The sequence below is a fragment of the Mobula birostris genome, chromosome 2 (genome assembly GCF_030028105.1).
Source record: "Mobula birostris isolate sMobBir1 chromosome 2, sMobBir1.hap1, whole genome shotgun sequence".
In the NCBI taxonomy this organism is placed as follows: domain Eukaryota; kingdom Metazoa; phylum Chordata; class Chondrichthyes; order Myliobatiformes; family Myliobatidae; genus Mobula; species Mobula birostris.
In genome coordinates this window covers 25,950,498-25,968,571 of record NC_092371.1, presented here as the reverse complement: position 1 = coordinate 25,968,571, position 18,074 = coordinate 25,950,498, and the positions used below count along the sequence as shown (strand labels likewise).

At 39.5% G+C, this 18,074-nt stretch overlaps 1 protein-coding gene across 1 annotated transcript in view; it reads left to right on the top strand.

Annotated features, from left to right (window-relative positions):
• The window catches only part of pigt (phosphatidylinositol glycan anchor biosynthesis, class T), a 28,724-nt gene extending 10,954 nt beyond the window's left edge, over nucleotides 1-17,770 (top strand). The window contains exons 6-12 of the mRNA XM_072238903.1: nucleotides 606-693; nucleotides 4,073-4,170; nucleotides 4,914-5,082; nucleotides 6,056-6,256; nucleotides 11,431-11,596; nucleotides 12,749-12,832; nucleotides 16,185-17,770. Of these exons, the coding sequence (XP_072095004.1) occupies nucleotides 606-693; nucleotides 4,073-4,170; nucleotides 4,914-5,082; nucleotides 6,056-6,256; nucleotides 11,431-11,596; nucleotides 12,749-12,832; nucleotides 16,185-16,434 (1,056 nt within the window). The 3' untranslated portion in view covers nucleotides 16,435-17,770. The remainder of the gene's footprint in view (nucleotides 1-605; nucleotides 694-4,072; nucleotides 4,171-4,913; nucleotides 5,083-6,055; nucleotides 6,257-11,430; nucleotides 11,597-12,748; nucleotides 12,833-16,184) is intronic.
• Nucleotides 17,771-18,074: the final 304 nt, after the last annotated feature.

Sequence of the window (18,074 nt, the reverse complement as noted above, 5' to 3'; positions counted from 1 at the left end):
CCATCTGGTCAGTGATTGGAATGCAAATAGTTTGAGCCTTTGACCTGTATCCCTTGCTGCAGTTTATGATGGACAAGTTAATCTCAGATTGGTCTTTGCTTGGAGTGGTTAAAACATCTTTAGCTCCTGAATTATATTTTTATTTCCAAAGCCGTCAGTGATGGATATCAAATAGAATTGGATTTGGACATGAAGGAACCTAATATCGTGTGATTAGTACCACAATGTTTTCAGATTATATATGCATGGAACAGCTCGTGCAATTAATTTAAAGCCTACTGTTGCTGCAGATGGAAATAAATACAATTGTAAGGGATTTCTTCTATTTGATATTTTACGCAACCAGCATCAGACTTTCAGAGCTACAAATATTAAAATTGTGATTCTGATTGCTAGTAATTCATGAAATGCCTCTCAGTGTCTCCCGCTGTACCACACTGATCCTTGTGTAGCACCTGAACCCATTATAAATGTTGCCATTGAGTCTGTATTAACATCTGAAACATTAACTTGCTCTTTCTAATGAAAGAAATGGACTAACTTGCCATAAACTTCATATATTCCAATTGTCGAATACTGAATATATTTTCATGCTGTTTCTCTAGGATCATCTATGCACCAGTACCTCCTGGGAGTTGACACTGAGCCTATCTGTCGTATTTGACCTCCATGCTGCTGGCTCCGGGAAAAGGGGTAGGTTTATTAAATATGAAATGAGGAAAGGAAATATAGGAACAACAGCAGGCAGATCACCATAAGAAGAGAAAGCAAAGATTATTGATTTATGTGTAAACCTTTCATTAAAGAGTGAAAGGAGGAAAGAATTGGTCTATAGTATATAGTGGCTTCCATGAATTCCAGATGCAGCTTTGTCAGAAAAGTGGTAGCCAGTTATGGTGTCAGTTACAGTATGGATTCCCGCCCCAGTCTATCATGGTTACAAAGATTGCTGAGTTCTGCCATGGGAACTCAGCCCATTCCAGAGTTGTAACCATCACTTGCAGTTGATCTTTATCCCATGTGCTTGTCAATACCTGACCCAGCTATTCTAATATTTAAAGATATTTGGAGCACAAGATAAGTCTGACTTCCTCATGGCACTTCAAACTTATGCTCTAAGATGAGCATCAAAAATAAGTTTTATTCAAATTGAAAGCTCACTTCTCCATAATGCCTAGAAGTCTTAGTCCATTCACTGTTTATTTTTCATGGCGCGTAAACAATATCCTTGAATGAACAGTGGTTTCCACCATCATAATTTCCACTGCCACCTGCATAACATCACTGACTTTATTCCTGCCTCCCCTAATCCTGGAGGAACTTTCATCAATGCCTTTACTGTATATAGAACATAGAAAAGCACAGCACAGTACAAACCTTTTGGTCCATGATATTGTGCTAACTCTTCCAATGGACCTGCCCAAGCAAGGGTTCATATATGCAGCCACCCTCCACCCTCGGTATTAACTCATCCAATACTCCAGTATCTTTGTTGTGAATCAAATCACTTTTTTTCGTACATTCTGCAAGTATTTAATAACCTATGTTTGCTTCAGGTCCATCAGTGCCTCTGATTAAAATTTTTGAGCCCTAGGTTTGAGTTCTTCTGTAGAACTTGTCTCTCCTTTCACTGACGTCTTCCTCCTCTGTCCTGTAACCTCTTTTCCTTGAGTTTTGGCTTGTTCATCGTACAGTTTTGGCTGTACTCCCAAAGCACCTCACAATTTTTCATGGGGCTGTTTGTCAGGCTGTTTGGTTGGTGAGGATGTATAGTTCCCTGGATGGTGAAATGAGTGGTATTGTTTCAATATAAGAACACATCATGCAAATCATAAAATTGGCAATGCTGGTAATCTCAAATACAGGTATCCCCCACTTTTCAAACGTTCGCTTTACGAAACCTCACTGTTACGAAAGACCTACATTAGTATCCTGTTTTTGCTTTCAGAAGGTGTTTTCACTGTTACGAAAAAAAATCAGCGTGCGAAAAAATCAGCGCACGATAAAAGGCAGCGTGCCGCGCGCCCCGAGCAGCTGCTTTCCCCCGGATTCGAAACTGCATTCTCGCCGACATTGCTTAAACACGTGCCTGTGAGCAGTTGTTTGCAAGATGAGTTCTATGGTATTGGAAAAGCCTGAAAGAGCTTGTAAGGGTGTTACAGTTATCGTAAAACTAGACATAATTAGGCATTTTGATCATGGTGAATGAAGTAAGGACAACGTGAGTTTGGCTTGTGGAAGCTGACGAACATGATGTTGAAGAGGTTTTGGCATCCCATCACCAAGAACTGACAGATGAAGAGCTGATGCAATTGGAAGAAAAAAGAATAACAATCGAAACCAAATGAGTAATGATAAAGTATGACTTTAATTTTGAAAGGGTACGTCGGTTTAGGGGGATATTTGCAGGATGGTTTGAGTCCTTACAAAGAACTGTGTGATAGAAAAATGTGCGAGGCTCAGCAGTCAAGCAAGCCTTCCACATCAGCCACAGCAGACGTCGGACCTCGACCTTCGACATCGAGGCAGGCAGACATAGAAGAAGATGACCTGCCTGCCGTAATGGAAACAGACGATGAGATGACGCCCAGTGTCCCACCACCCCAACCCCCAGGCCACGGACAGATATCGATTCGCGGAGAATGCAACGGTAGCTGGGAGGCATACAGCACATCTTTAAGAAAAAAGCTGAAATAAACATGCTAATTAATTAGGTCCCGCCGACACGTAATTGTCAGCCCAGATCAGAGACGACGCAATCAGAAATCGGCACTGATCTGGGCCAACAATTACGCGCCGGGCGGCACCTAATTAATTAGCATGTTTTTTTCGGCTTTTTTCTTAAAGATGTGCTGTGTGCCTCCCGCCTACTGCTGCATTCCTGCATGCTTTGCGGCAATGTATCGCTCGGCAGCCTGGAGGGTGGGGGCCACTGCACCAGCCAGTCTGCGATGACTCAGTCTAACGCACCATCATCAGTGTGCTTGGCGCTATCTTCCCAATTCCTGTAAGTGATACTACACTGTACATACATTATTTCTACTTTATATAGGCTGTGTATTTTTACGTGTTATTTGGTATGATTTGGCAGCTTCATACCTTAAAGGTTACTGGAGAGCGCTTGCACCGTGTTTTTGCCAACAGCGCTTGCGTGAGATTTTTGGCCGACGGTGCTTGCATGAGATTTTCGCTATGGAGAACAGTCCAGTAATGAATGTGGAAAAGTATTTCTGCTTTATATAGGCTGTGTATTTATCATATTATTCCTGCTTTTACTATATGTTACTATTTTAGGTTTTTATGTGTTATTTGGCATGATTTGGTAGGTTGTTTTTGGGTCTGTGAACGCTCACAAAATTTTCCCATATAAATAAATGGTAATTGCTTCTTCGCTTTACGACATTTCGGTTTACGAACCATTTCATAGGAACGCTCTACCTTCAGATGGCGGGGGAAACCTGTAAAACAAAAAAACTGCAATCACTCAGTACTTGCATCTGGTGAATGTTTTCTGTTTTTATCTTAGAAGCACATTCCCCAATATGCTGCTAAAAAGCTTTAGTAAACGCAAATAAGTTAATGATCAAGATTTTACTTTACAATGTTTATTGAGGGTTCAGTATTGGCCAGAATTCCAGGGAAAACTTCCCTGCTCTTTAAAATTAAGTCTATAGACTTTTTTGTGATAGACGAGGCCTCACATTTAACATTTTAACTGAAAGATAGTTCTGACAATGTGCCACAGGTGTAGTAATATTAACAAAGTTGTATTTTTCATAAAATAAACTTGATATCCTTTTTTTGATGTTCTTCAGTCGGATTAAAGTATTTAGCTGGTTGTCAGGTCGGCATCTGATGTTATGCCCAAGAACCTTTGAATCTCAGCATGCAATGTAAATGGGTTCAAATAGGAGCCAGTTACAATGATACATTTGCTCTCAACCCCCATACTCACATTCCCTTAAGTGCATGAACATCAAAGGCACACGTACAAATTTTTTTTTTTGTAAAGATGTTAATAGCCACATGTCACTGAGCATAATTTCCTTACTGTGTAGTTGATGTTTTACAGAATGGTCACTGTTTAAGATGTTTTCACGGACACTAACAGAAGTATGTCCTCTGGCATCACAAAGTACAATTTACGTGGACGTCACAGACAAGGAGAAGGTACTATTCAGATTCAAATTTTAATTCACGTACACTGTTCATCCAAGGAGATTTTAAAGGATGGGTGCACTGAGGACTGGCTGTGGCCTTCAAGACTGTAGGCCATAATTACCCTCGTGGTTACTGGCGTAATTTATCCTGAGGTGGCAACTACTGAATGGGGAGATCCGTGCATTATAGGGGAGAGCTACAAATGCCTTGTGGCAATAGGTTAAAAACTTCATTGATGGCAGAATTAGTAGTATGATTGATGCTTCCTCTTTCAAATCCAGTAAAGACCAGAATTTGCGTTACTCCACCTGTCTCTTTCAGAACATCCTTTTAGCGAATTGTGCATTTTTGAAATGTTACTTGTAATGTAGGATATATGGCAAACAGTTTATAGATAGCAAGCTGCAAACAGCAAATTGATAATGATCTCATATTGGTTGAGGAATAAGCCTTAGCCATGACACCAAGGAAAACAGGGAGGCCTGTAATGTGCTGTAGATTTTCATGTTCTTTTATTGAATACATCTGAGATATTTCAGATTTACCTGAGGGTAGGACTTGATTAAATTTTATGAAAGGTGACAATTTTCAATAGTTCAACATTCTTTGGTGTATTGGCTTCACAAATGTTCAGGTTCAAAAATGATACAGGTTGAAAGTGTAGCAAAAATAAAGATTAGTTTCTAATTAAGTAGCTATTTTACAGACCGGGGTATCAAAAATGCTCTTAAAGCTTTCTTCCAACTTTCTAGGTGAATGACACCTATGAACTGATGCCACCAGCATTCACGCGGCTTAACACGACAGTACATGGTCAGTGGAGATCCTATGCAGTGTACAATTTGCTAGATCCTCAGCTGTACAGTGTATCATCACACTCCTTAAACATAGTGTTGAAATGGAAACCATTTAAACAGTTTGGTGAGTTACAGCTTATTTGATGTCTGTATTGGAATCTCTCATTTTGTACAGTCAATAGAAGAGCCTGAGTCTTAATCTGTCGACGAGAGACTGCAGTTGCTGGGGCAAAAGAGAAGCAGCTGGAGGAGTGCGATTGCTAACTTGGCCTGAACTGCTAAGTTCCTCCAGCAGTTTTTTGCTAAGTCCAAATTTATTCTGCAGCAAAAGTGAAACTGACTCAGCACAAAATAAATGAATAAGTTTGTACTGTAATTGCAGAAACTGGGGGGTTGCTGTCTTCAAATTTAGGAAAATTTAATTGGCTAGGTAGGTACAAGAAAGACTTAATCTATGTATACTAGTACCAAATATTGCATCAGCTATATATTCATATATGCGCATGAATTTCATTGTTATTTAATTACTGAAAGTATAAGGGGAATAGAAATTCCAAAATTAGTGGACTAGGGAAAGGGAATTGGGTAAGGTTTTCACTCTTCAACGTGTAAATATTTCTCTTGGAAGTGTAAGTGAGGACTGCTTGGTTCTATTATAAATAGATTATCCAGAGGCAGTCAATCAGTGGCTACAGGACGTGAAGAAAAAGGGAACAAAAATGTGGCTTATTTAAACTGGGTTGTCAGCACTAGTAACAATGTGTTGTGTCTTCGAGAATGAATAGCCCACAAAGATAGTGTGAACATAAAGCTCTACTCTGTTGGTTCCTAATTTCATCTTGATGGTGATGGTAGATAATACATGGAGAGGGACTGAAATAAACCATTGCCAGTGTGGGTTAAACAGGGATGGAGTTGTTTGAAGTAATAAATTGACAAGATAAACTTTAGTCTGTTTTGACTCGTAGCTGGAATATCAAGAAGTTGTTCAATTTGTATCATTTAGACGAGGACTTCTGTTTATTGGGTTGGTCCAAACTTAGAGATCTCTAACTATTATGGCCAGGCACTGACTTGTTATTTTCATTTATTTGCAGTGGTACCTGAAGTGCCCATCTTCCATGCAGAGCGATATGTTAGTGGCTTTGGCCTTTGGACAGGAAAGATCAACACCTTGATCTACAATAATCACCCCTACCGATCATTCCCAGTGTTGCTGATGGAGGTTGTACCATGGTACCTTCGGCTCTATGTCCACACACTCACCATCAACACTAAGGGCAAGGAAAACAAACCAAGTAAGAGATTTCTCCCTCCCATCTCTCCCTCTCTCTCCCCGTCACATTTCTCTTCTCATGGTCCCCTTTCCCCTCGTCTCTATGGAAAAAAAATGATGAGATGGCCTGCGTAAAATAACTTCATATCATATACTTGGGTGTCACAAGTGTTACCAGCCTGCATGTCATCTACTTTCATTATTTTAGGAGAAGCAGTTGAGTTTAATGATCAATAAGGAACATCCTTTTGACTATATTGAGTGGGGGGTGGGTGCGGTCATGTAGTCAATGATGATTGGGCCAAGTGTACTTGTCCTGAAACAATGTCTTCAGGCTGAGATGAATGCCTTAAAATGTCACAGCCATTTTCTTTTGTGACTAAATTGTAATTTCTTTCCCCATTCCACTTCTTGATGCCTCACTTTGCAAATGTTTCCTTGATGTGAGCAGTAGTCACTCACATCTTGGCTCTAAAATTAGCTTTTATCCAGATTTGTAGAATGGAGCCAGATGCTCTTGACATTCTCTAAATTGAGCTGCAGAGAACTGATCCTGGAAATCCCCTTAAATACAAATGCTCAGATTTGCTCTAGCTACAGTTCGTGGCTAGTGGAGGATCACTCTTCATTCACTATAGACCTAGTACACCACAGAGGGAAGTGTTTGGGGAGAATTTTTATAAGTATGTTGGAGATCAGCAGGGTGAGTGTCTGCACCTCATTCCTAATTATATTCAAACTTGCGTTAGATGAAGGTCCTTTTATTGGTGTTCTGGAGCAAGGTAAGGTTGTAATTCTTGTGAATCTATAATCAGCCACTTGATGGTACTGTAACTCCGATAAACACATCTACTACCAATGAAGGGAAAACTGCATTCAAAATGTATTCTTCAAGTCAATTAACTCCCCTTTCATGGTAACTAATTTGATTTTGATTAGCTACCAAATCTTCTGTCTCTTTTAACCCAGTAATAAATTATCCTCAATGCTTCAATAAGCACTTGTTCATCTGACAAGCAAAATTCCAGAAAAAAAAATCATTTATATCCTTTAATTATGCCAGTTAATCCATTCCTGCTGTAACCTTTATGCTCTGCCATGTACTTTTCATCTTTATTGGCTGGGCTGTAATATGGAGCACAAATTATATTTATTAGAGGTATCTTGCCTAAATTCATCTGGGGCAGACTTACTGCATATATTAAAGCCTAAGCAGTGAAGGGTAAATACTACGACACTGACGTGGTTCAAAATTTAATTTCTTTAAGGATGACTTACTAGAGTAAGAGTGTACCTGTTATCATCCTGTTCGTGTGGTGAAGATACTCACGCTGCTCATTTCCAAGTGCTTGAAGATTTTGATTTAGATTCTGAGAAAGCAACAATATATTTCCCGTTAAGGGTGGTGTGAACTTGTAGTTAATGATATTTCCACAGGCTTCCAATCTTGTTCTAGGGCAGTAGAGATAATGAGGAGGCAAGTTGTAGTGGGACCTGTGCTATCTTTCTCTCTTTATTAATCTTTTTATTGATTTAAAAGGAACATAAATACAAACAAGAGGAGAATGATCTCAAATATATATATCAATAACAATATTAACCGAGATTAAGATAGACATTATCAAAATTATACATATTGTTAAGCTAGTGTAAAATATATAATAAAAAAGAAAACAGCTATTCTCTTATCTGTTCATTAAAAGGAAAGAAAAAACACTGAATTTTAAATGAATTTAAAAAAACCACTACGCTATATATAAAAAAAAACAAAAAAAAGGATTGGGCAGTCAATTTTGAGGATACGACCAACAAAAAAAGAAAGGCTTTCTGATCAAATCTAAAACTTTGGAAAAAAAAGGTTGGAAGAGTGATAAATCAAATTAAATGAAAATATTGGATAAAAGGTCACCAGATTTGCTCAAACTTAAAGGATATAAATGTCTGTCTGACTTATTTTCTCTAAACTTAAACAGGACAATAAACAATAGGTGCAGGAGTAGGCCATTTGAGCCAGCACCGCCATTCACTGTGATCATAGCTGATCATCCACAATCAGTACCCTGTTCCTGCCTTCTCCCCATATCCCTTGACTCCGCTATCATTAAGAGCTCTATCTAACTCTTTCTTGAAAGAGTCCAGAGAACTGGCCTCCACTGCCTTCTGAGGTAGAGCATTCCACAGATCCACAACCCTCTGTGTGGAAAAAGTTTTTCCTCAACTCCGTTCTAAATGGTCTACCCCTTATTCTCAAACTGTGGCCTCTGGCTCTGGACTCTCCCAACATTGGGAACATGTTTCCTGCCTCTAGCATGTCTAATCCCTTAATAATCTTATATGTTTCAATCAGATCCCCTCTCATTCTTCTAAATTCCAGTGTATACGAGCCCAGTCGCTCCAATCCTTCAACATATGACATTCCCGCCATCCCTGGAATTAACCCAGTGAACCTACGCTGCACTCCCTCCATAGCAAGAATGTCCTTCCTCAAATTTGGAGACCAAAACTGCACATAGTACTCCAGGTGGGGTCTCACCAGGGCCTTGTACAACTGCAGAAGGACCTCTTTGCTCCTATACTCAACTCTTCTTGTCATGAAGGCCAACATGCCATTAGCTTTCTTCACTGTCTGCTGTACCTGCATGCTTACTTTCAGTGACGATGAACAAAGACACCCAGATCTCGTTGTACTTCCCCTTTTCCTAACTTGACACCATTCAGATAGTAATCTGCCTTCCTGTTCTTGCCACCAAAGTGGATAACCTCACATTTATCCACATTAAACTGTATCTGCCCACTCACCCAACCTGTCCAAGTCACCCTGTATTCTCATAACATCCTCCTCACATTTCACACTGTCACCCAGCTTTGTGTCATCTGCAAATTTGCTAATGTTACTTATAATCCCTTCATCTAAATCATTAATGTATATTGTAAATAGCTGTGGTCCCAGCACCGAGCCTTGCAGTACCCCACTAGTCACTGCCTGCCATTCTGGAAAGGACCCGTTAGTCCCTACTCTTTGTTTCCTGTCTGCCAACCAATTTTCTATCCATGTCAGTACCCTACCCCCAATACCATAATGGAGGAGAGCCAATAAAAGACCATAGGTGGATTAGAATCCCTCCACTTCAATAAAATGGCTCTCCTAGCCAATAAAGTCGAAAAGGCTATCATACGTTGAGCGGAAACAGGAAGGGACTTGTGCTATCATTGTAAGGTCAGGAACAGAGATGTTCACTGATTGCACAAAGATCCTGACAGTATGAATCCTGTTCCTCCTAACTTCTCCTTAGCGTATTCTCCCCATATTCCCATGACTCATCTGATTCTACACACTAGGAACAATTTACAATGGCCAATTACCCTGTTAGCCTGCATGTATTTGAGATGTGGAAGAACGCCAGAATGTGGAGAGAATGTGCAGGTTCCATACAGACAGCAGCAAGGGGTTTACAATTGAACACGAGTCATTGGGGCTGTAAGGCAGCAGCTCTGTTAGTTATGCCACTGTGCTGCTCCCCATCCTGTAGATGATCTCTACCACCAAGTAAACAAGGGCAGCTAGTGCACGAGCCCACCACCACACAGGGTTCCCTTTGAATTGTATGCCATCTTGACTTGGAAATATGTGGCTGATCCTTCATCGTGATATAATTCCACCACTTTGAATGCATTTAGCAATGGGCAACAGATACTGGCTTTGCCACTGATATTCAGATGTTGAAAACGAATAAAGCAGAAAAATTCTGCAGAGGGACTGGATGCTTAATCTGATGGAAAGGCTATAAAGTGGATAGCTTGTCCATCTTTGCACTGGATAATACTACCCTCATGAATTTATCGCATCTGTTTCATCCAGGCAAGCAGTACACTTCGTTACAATCTTGGCTTATACCTTGTGGAAAGACTGAAGAGACGAGGTGAATGATGTGCTTGTGATTTCCTTGGCCTCTGACCTGTCTTTGTAGCTACAGCTAGTATCTAGATTGTTAGGAGCAGTAGAGCATCAAGGATTAGATGTACCTGTACTCAGCACTGCCCATTGCCAACTGTAGAGGTAACCTATTACCGTGGATTCTGGTAAACTGGGACAGATCGGGACTAGTACATTTTAGCCCAATTAAGCAACTGCCTCAATTAGCCGAAGTTCCATGCGTTGAAGAAAAAAGTGACAAACTACTGTTTAAATGAGTAACAATTTAAGTATTTAAATGAAGTACAGAACAAATTAGAACACTACCAATACCTCTACAGTACAATAAAACTGTATTAGTTCCTAATAGTTACTGACAGGAGTATTCATCTGATGTACTTGTTTGGTTGACTGTAAGTGAACTAAACCAGTGCAGGCACCTCATGCAGATAATGAACTACCTTCATACAATGTTTTAGACAATTGCATCCTTCAAATCTACATTTTAATTGTAATATTCAAGGCAATTCTAGATACTTATGTAATTCCTAACTTGTTGAGGTAGTGAAATCATTTCACTTTCACTCCCATCCATTTCTGGCATCTTCAAGCCTAGCTGCTTGAAACCTTGGTGAGTGAAACAGTTCTGAGTTATTGCTTGTTTCTCACCAACTATCAGTGACAAAAATCACTGCTGTTTGAACACAAACACATGCAACTGATGCTCTTTAAAAACTGTTCACTTAAGCACAGAGTAGTATCTAACAGCCACGCAAGTGCATGCGGGTGACACTATCTAGAAACTGTTCGGCAGCGGCCCCCTGCACCAATTAAGGGACTTAGTGTCCCAAATAAATGAAGCGAATCCCAGCTATTCTGCTTGATTTAGTTTTTGTACTTTGAGTTGACCCAATTAAACGGCTGCCCCAATTAACTGGAATCCACTATATTATCCTCCTCATGACAACATTTAGTTTCTAAATTTAAATGTTATTCTTGCTTCTCTCCATTTTCTTTTGCTTCAAGTTAACCTGATGACCTGTAGATGTTCTGGCTAGTTTTGTTACCATTTTTAAATATTAAGATTTTTGTTTGCTTCCAAGCCACTGCAGAGCTAAAAATTCCTTGTTTCACTGCAATATCCTGAAGGTTTCTGGTGTGCTGAATGTATTGGATTTCAATGAATATTTCAGATTATTTATTGAACATTATTAGGTTACAGCTTTATTATTTGTGAAATGTATTTGGCAGCATCTTATAATTTCTGGTATATTTAATGGCAGGTTACATTCACTATCAGCCAGCAAAAGACAGAGAGTGCCCTCATCTACTGGAAATGCTAATTCAGTTGCCTGCCAATTCCGTCACGAAGATCGGCATCGAGTTTGAACGAGCTCTATTAAAGTGGACAGAGTACCCTCCTGATCCCAATCATGGCTTCTACGTTGGGTAAGGAGATGGGAGTGCATTGGAGCCTATAAAGGATATGGAGGCTATGAAAGACTGTATAATTGCCAGAATAGCTTTGTGGATGAATAACATGTGGAACGTTTGGAGGAGAGTTGGGAAGGATTTTTCAACTTACAAATTTAAGTTGAGATAGAATAAATGGCGAGAAACTTACAATGGTGGAAGGGCGCAGACTTGAGGTGAATATTAAAATAATCTAAAATGGTTTGAATCTGTTTTAGGAAGCTCCTCTTGCACAGAGTCAGCTTGGACCCAAAAGAACAAATGACCTTCTCTACTATGAATATTGTTCTTAGTTTGCATAAAGGATATCACTTCAAAAAAATATTTTGGAAACAGAAGGGAAAGAAACAATGCACGCAAAATGAAGTGCAAATACGGTCAATGTGTAAAGATCACTCTCTTTTGGCTCTGTGATAAACAGACTAAAGAAAGCAAAGCAACGGGAAGGCCTTAGAATTTTTGCCTTATCTCAAGACAAATGAAAGGACTGCTTCTGTTGGGCTTAGTCTGACCATACGTGAAGTACCTGAAAATCAGGCATTATTTCACTTTCTGCTTGGAAGCCTGAAACTTACAGGCATTTTATGCATTTCTAGTTGACACTAGAAGTTTAATTCAATTATTAGAATTTGTGGGTCTTGTAAGGCTTTCTTTTTTTTGTAATTTATTTTTTATTGAATTTCATCATCAAACATTTCCATAAGATGTATTTCAGATACTGTACATATATATCATATAATCATATTTGTCACAAATCTCCACATAATATTTATCTGAGGTATATACTTATAGAAAGAGGAAAGAAAGAACAATCAAAAGAAGAAAACTGTGTATAGAGTAAGAAGTGATTTTTTTTACAACAAATTCATTGACTTGTGAGAATAAAATCAGGCCTATGAGGTGTTATGTAGTTAAACCATTTTTTCCAGTATGAATAAGATTGTTCCAGCTTGTGATTAACAGATGCTGTTATCTTCTCTATTTTGTAAATGTCCATTGTAATTCCCATCCGTACATTTAAAGGCTTCTTGACCAGTGAATTTGATGTCTAGGTATTAACTAAGCATGGTGGTCATGCTGCTGAGTCTGAGATCTGATTGTTTCCCAATTTTGTGTCTTTTTTTACAGCTCATCTGTTCTGAGTGCACTGGTGCCAAGCAGTGTAACTATGGAAGCCAACAACACCAAACCTATGCCTCTTTTCAATAAACTGTAAGCATGAGTGGTCTGCACTATTTTCTGGTCTTTGTGCTGATTTCTTTACAGGGAAGGTCTCGTGCTTTTGACTGAACTATGTTTGTTGGTACATGCATATGAACGGGCGGCACGGTTGCGCCACTGCCTCAGTTCAAGGGACGTGCATTCAATTCTGTCCTTTAGGTGCTGACTGTAGAGAATTTGCACACTCTCCCTAACTCTGCTTTTCTGCAGGGAACTCCAGTTTCCTCCCACACCTGGTAGGTGCCAGTAAGTTCATTGGTAACTCTTAAGTTCACACTTCTTATAGTTTAATGTCTTATTAGATTAATGGTTAATGTGGTGCAGGGACACAGAAATAAGGAATAATGCTTAATAAAGTGCAGGGGCACAAAAGAAAATGTAGATGGGCTGATTTTTGGTGGAATTCTGGATAGTGAAGGATGTTGTCAAAGGACATAGCTAGATATCGATCAGTTGATTGATATGGGCAAAGAAATGGTAGGTTTAATCTGGGTAAATGTGAGGTGTTGCACTTGAGATCAAATGTAAAGTGAATGTACACAGCTAATGGCAGAACCCTTAAGAGCACTGATGTATAGATGGATCTGGGGGTCCAAGTCCATAGTTCTTTGAAAGTGGCAATGCAAGTAGATAGAGTAGTAAAGAAGTCATATGGAATGCTTGCTTTCATCAGTCAGAGCACTGAGTATGAGAATCAGATAGTCATGTTGCAGCTTTATGAAACTCTGGTTAGGTTACAGTTGAAGTATTGTGTTCAGTTCTAGTCGCCCAATTATAGGAGCAATATGGAGACTTTGACCTTGACGAGGGTGCAGAGGAGGTTCACCAAGATGCTGACTGGTTAAGAGAGTATTACCTAAAAGGAGAGGTTGGACAGGTTTGGATTGTTTTCTTGGAATGTCAGAGGCTGAGGAGGAACTTAACAGAAGATTATAAAATTATGAGAAGCATAGATAAGGTAGATGGTCAGTGTCTCTTTCCCAGGGTAGAAATGTGAAATGCTAGAGGGTGTAGTTTTAAGGTGAGGGGGGAAGTTTAAGGGAGATGTATGGGATGAGTTATTTCTTACATTGAGTTGTAGATGCTTGGAACATGTTGTGAGGCACGGTAGTGGAAGCAGACTTGATAGTGGTGACTGAGGCAGTTAGACAGACACATGAGCTTGGAGAGAGATGGATCATATTCAGGCAGGTGGAATTGGATTCATTTGGAATCATGGCCAGCACAGACATTGTGGGCTGAAGGGTCTGCTGTACTCTACTGTTCCAATGCTGCTGTCCTTTGGGAGCCATCATAGTCCAGAGAGTATATCAGCTTTTTCCTGTGTGGCTACAGTGTAAGGAACTGAGTAACACTGAATATTAGGGAAATGTGTAGATTCAAAATTCCATCATATGCAGGCCTTTGTTGCTTCCACCTATCAACTCACAACTCTGTCACTATCTCCAGTCTTCCCTCCTCTATCTGCATATCACCCCTCCTCATCTATATCTGATTATTGGTTTCCAGGTCTGGCTCCATCCCTTCTGTTCATCTCTTTATACTAGCTACCTCTCCTCTATATTTCAGTCAAGATGAAGAGTCTCAACCTGAAATATCGACTGTCCATTTCCCCCCACAGATGCCACTTGCCCCACTGAGTTCCTCCAGCAGTTTGCTTTTGCTCCAGATTCCAGCAGCTGCAGTCTCTGTATCTCTTCTTGTAGACCTGTTTATTTGACTTGACTTCATTAAATGTGTTTAATTGTGTTTACATTTGAAATGTTCAATAATTTCTGGGTTTTTGAATACATGTGAATGTTTATTAACATTTGGTGTCAATGACAGCTTTAATTGCTGATGGACTTGAGGCTGGGATCTTACTGGCTGTCAAATCCATTTTGTGAGTGTAGTAAGCCACTTTTGCTGGAGAGACTGTACTGGTTCCCAGCAGAAAACTGCTCCCAGGGTCACATTGGAAGTAAGTGTGTGATCATGGATGGGTGGAAGGTTTGCCCCTAGCCTTGACAGTGAATGTGGACTGTAACAAAAGGTCAGATGCACTGCATTTGACTTGTATACCACAAAGTACAGGCATGGAAACCTAATCCCTAGAAACAGGTTGTGCTGTTAAGGGATAAGAATGCCATTTACCAAAGAGATGGTAAAGTTGATTTGGACATCCTCTAGTAGCCAGGCAGTGACCAACAGTTCCTATTATGGAGGCTCAGCAATTTACTGAACTTATAAATGACTAAATAGGATTAAAAAGCCACTTATTCCAGTTTATCAAGGACACAAAATTGGGTGGCTTTTTAAAAATTATAATTGGAAGCATTAAATTTCAAAGCAGTATTAATCAATGAATTGAATAGACAAAACTGGAGTAAATGCAACATTAGCAAAGTAGAAGTCATTTCTGTGGACCCAAAAGCAATGTATTAAAGTACTTCAAAATGGTGAAAAACTGACTGCAGTAGAGATTGTAAAAGATGTGGTACATAGGTATCAACTATCAGCATCATAGTCAAGTATAGAAAGTAACTTAATAGAAACCTAGTCTATAAGACCATAAGATTTAGGTGCAGAAGTAGGCCATTCGGCCCATCGAGTCTGCTCCGCCATTCAATCATGGGCTGATCCACTTCATCCAGTCATCCCCACTCCCTTGCTTTCACCCCATACGCTTTGAGGCCCTGGCTAAGTAAGAACCTATCTATCTCTGCCTTAAATACGCCCAATGACTTGGCCTCCATGGCTGCTCATGGCAACAAATTCTACGGATTTACCACTTACTGACTAAAGGAATGGTTTGGATTATAACATGAGGTTTAAAGTCCTGCTGTAGCTAGAGAGCTTTATTAAGGTATTGTATTCAGTTGTGGGCACCATACCATCAGGGAATTGTGTTTTATTCTTGGAAGGAATATATTATACATTTATTAAAATAACACCTGAACTCCAAAATGTTGAGTTATGAGATCACACAAACTTGATAATGTTCCCAGAAATTTGGAAAACTAAAGGTGACTTGTTGAAGTTTATAAGATTCTAAGGAGATGGCGCAAAAATGATGATACTTGTATTTAGTTGCGGGGGCATTTCCAAAGTTTAAAGCCAAGCCTTTCAAGAGTGAAATTAGGAAATTCATCTCCATACATATAATGCTAGAAATTTGTAGAATATGACATTGGGTTACAGTGATATCAATAAATATCAGAGGAGACAAGGAGCTAAATAACCTTCTTTGTTCTTGCTTAAAGAGTGCAGCAACTTCAGCTGGAAGTAATGTAGAATGGCATTTAGTTTGTTGAAGAGGTGCAGAATCTACTTTGTAACCAGTTATGTATGCATTTTTTTGCAGGTTTCCACTCATTGATCCCTCGGTTTACTTTGTCAGGCTCTACACTGAAGCCTTGCTGGTGAATTTACCCACGCCTGATTTCAGCATGCCCTATAATGTCATCTGCCTGACTTGTACTGTGGTTGCAGTTGGTTATGGATCCTTCTACAACTTGCTCACAAGGACATTCCAAATCGCCGAGCCTGCTGGTGGGGTGGCAAAGAAGATTGCTAATGTAATCCGTAGACTGCGTGGGGTTCCACCCATCTGAAGTTGCCACATATATGAAAGTGGGGCTGGGAAAAGCACTGATAACCAAAGTCAGCAACTGCCCCTGAGTTGAGTTATCTGTATTTCATTGTCGCAGTTGTTTCACATGCTCTTCAGTTGAAATGAATTGGGTACTGGAAAACATTGTGCTGTGCAACTGCTGTTTTCACCAGGTCAGGCACTGTGTACGATTTGTTGGGAGTGGGAGGTGTGCATTGAGCTGCTTTTTGTGCAGTATGCAGTAGGGGGAGGAGGAAACTATTCAGCAAAACTGAAAATCTACAATGTGTGGTGTCTATGCATTTTAAATAGTTATATCTGGTGTCCTTGCTGGAAATGCAGATCCAAATCTCTGTACACACCAGCTGCTTTAGTTCACTACATCTTGAGGCTGAATTTTATAAATGAACACTGCAAACTGAAGAGGATGGGGTTGTCATTCAGTTATTATCCATAGCTTGGGGTGCTCTGCTATGCTTTATGGCTGAGAGCCCCATTTTGTTCTATCATTTACACTCTGGTTTGCATTGACACCTTGGCAGCTGGCAACAGACACCTTTTTAGAGTTCATTGGTCAGTCACATTGCAAATGCAAGCCATCAAGACAATGGAGTTTGCAACAGGCATTTAACTCCTAATAGCATTTATGAATGGCCTCATTCCAGTGGGATTGACAAAAAGAAAGTTTGGATTTTATTTTTTCACTGATAACAAGCTCTTGGAAAGATTTTGCAGTGGTTTAAATGGGGTGATTTTATAGTGGCTGTCTCACACTTTTAAAGTACAATTTGCATGGTTTATGGTGTTTCCTCACTCTTTTCTATGAACTCTGCCCTGAACTTCACACTTGTTTTCTTCAATTTGCTGTAGCTTGTGAGCTTTAAAACCTCTCTTTCCAATCCTCCCATGACATTAAATAACTTTTGTGTATGATCTTGTAAATGAGTTAATTCTTTCTGTACTTTAGGGTTTCCTGTAAATGAACTTTTTTCCCCCCCATTCAGGAAGTACTCCACTGGTTATGAAAAGCTAATGCTTCATTTCTAGACCCAATTATAGTGAGAAATTTTGTCCTCACTTCTAATCTTATGGAGTAATTGCAGTATTATGTTTAAGAGACAGTGAACATTGAGTGATGTTGCAATTTCACAGGAAAGGTTGTAGCAGTGATTGGAGTTATGGATAGAATATCTATAATTGTCATCAAATATCTTTTGTCTGCAGTGAATAATGGGATTGAAGATACTGAATTGCTGTAAGGTGCTATGTTTGCACCCCTAAAACTCTCCTCTGAGTTCATCTACTAAATAAAATATTGTCTGCTCTTCCTGGGCCTAACTGTGTTTCAGACTGAGTGTTACTTTTGCTAGGAATGTCAACTTTAAAATTACAACCAGCACAGTGTGCATTTGATACACAAATTGAAGAAAGCCAAATGGATAAGTGTTTCCCACTGGGATTCAGAATTTGAAGTGAATCATTTCCTAAATGAGCATCAGTTGTTGTGATAACGAAGCAAAAATTGGAATTGATTTTTTAAAAGGCAGCCCTTCCAGGAATCCACTAGACAACAACTTTTATGCTTTTATATAGTACCTTTTAACAAATTTAAATATTGCAAAATGTTTAGGGGTATTATTA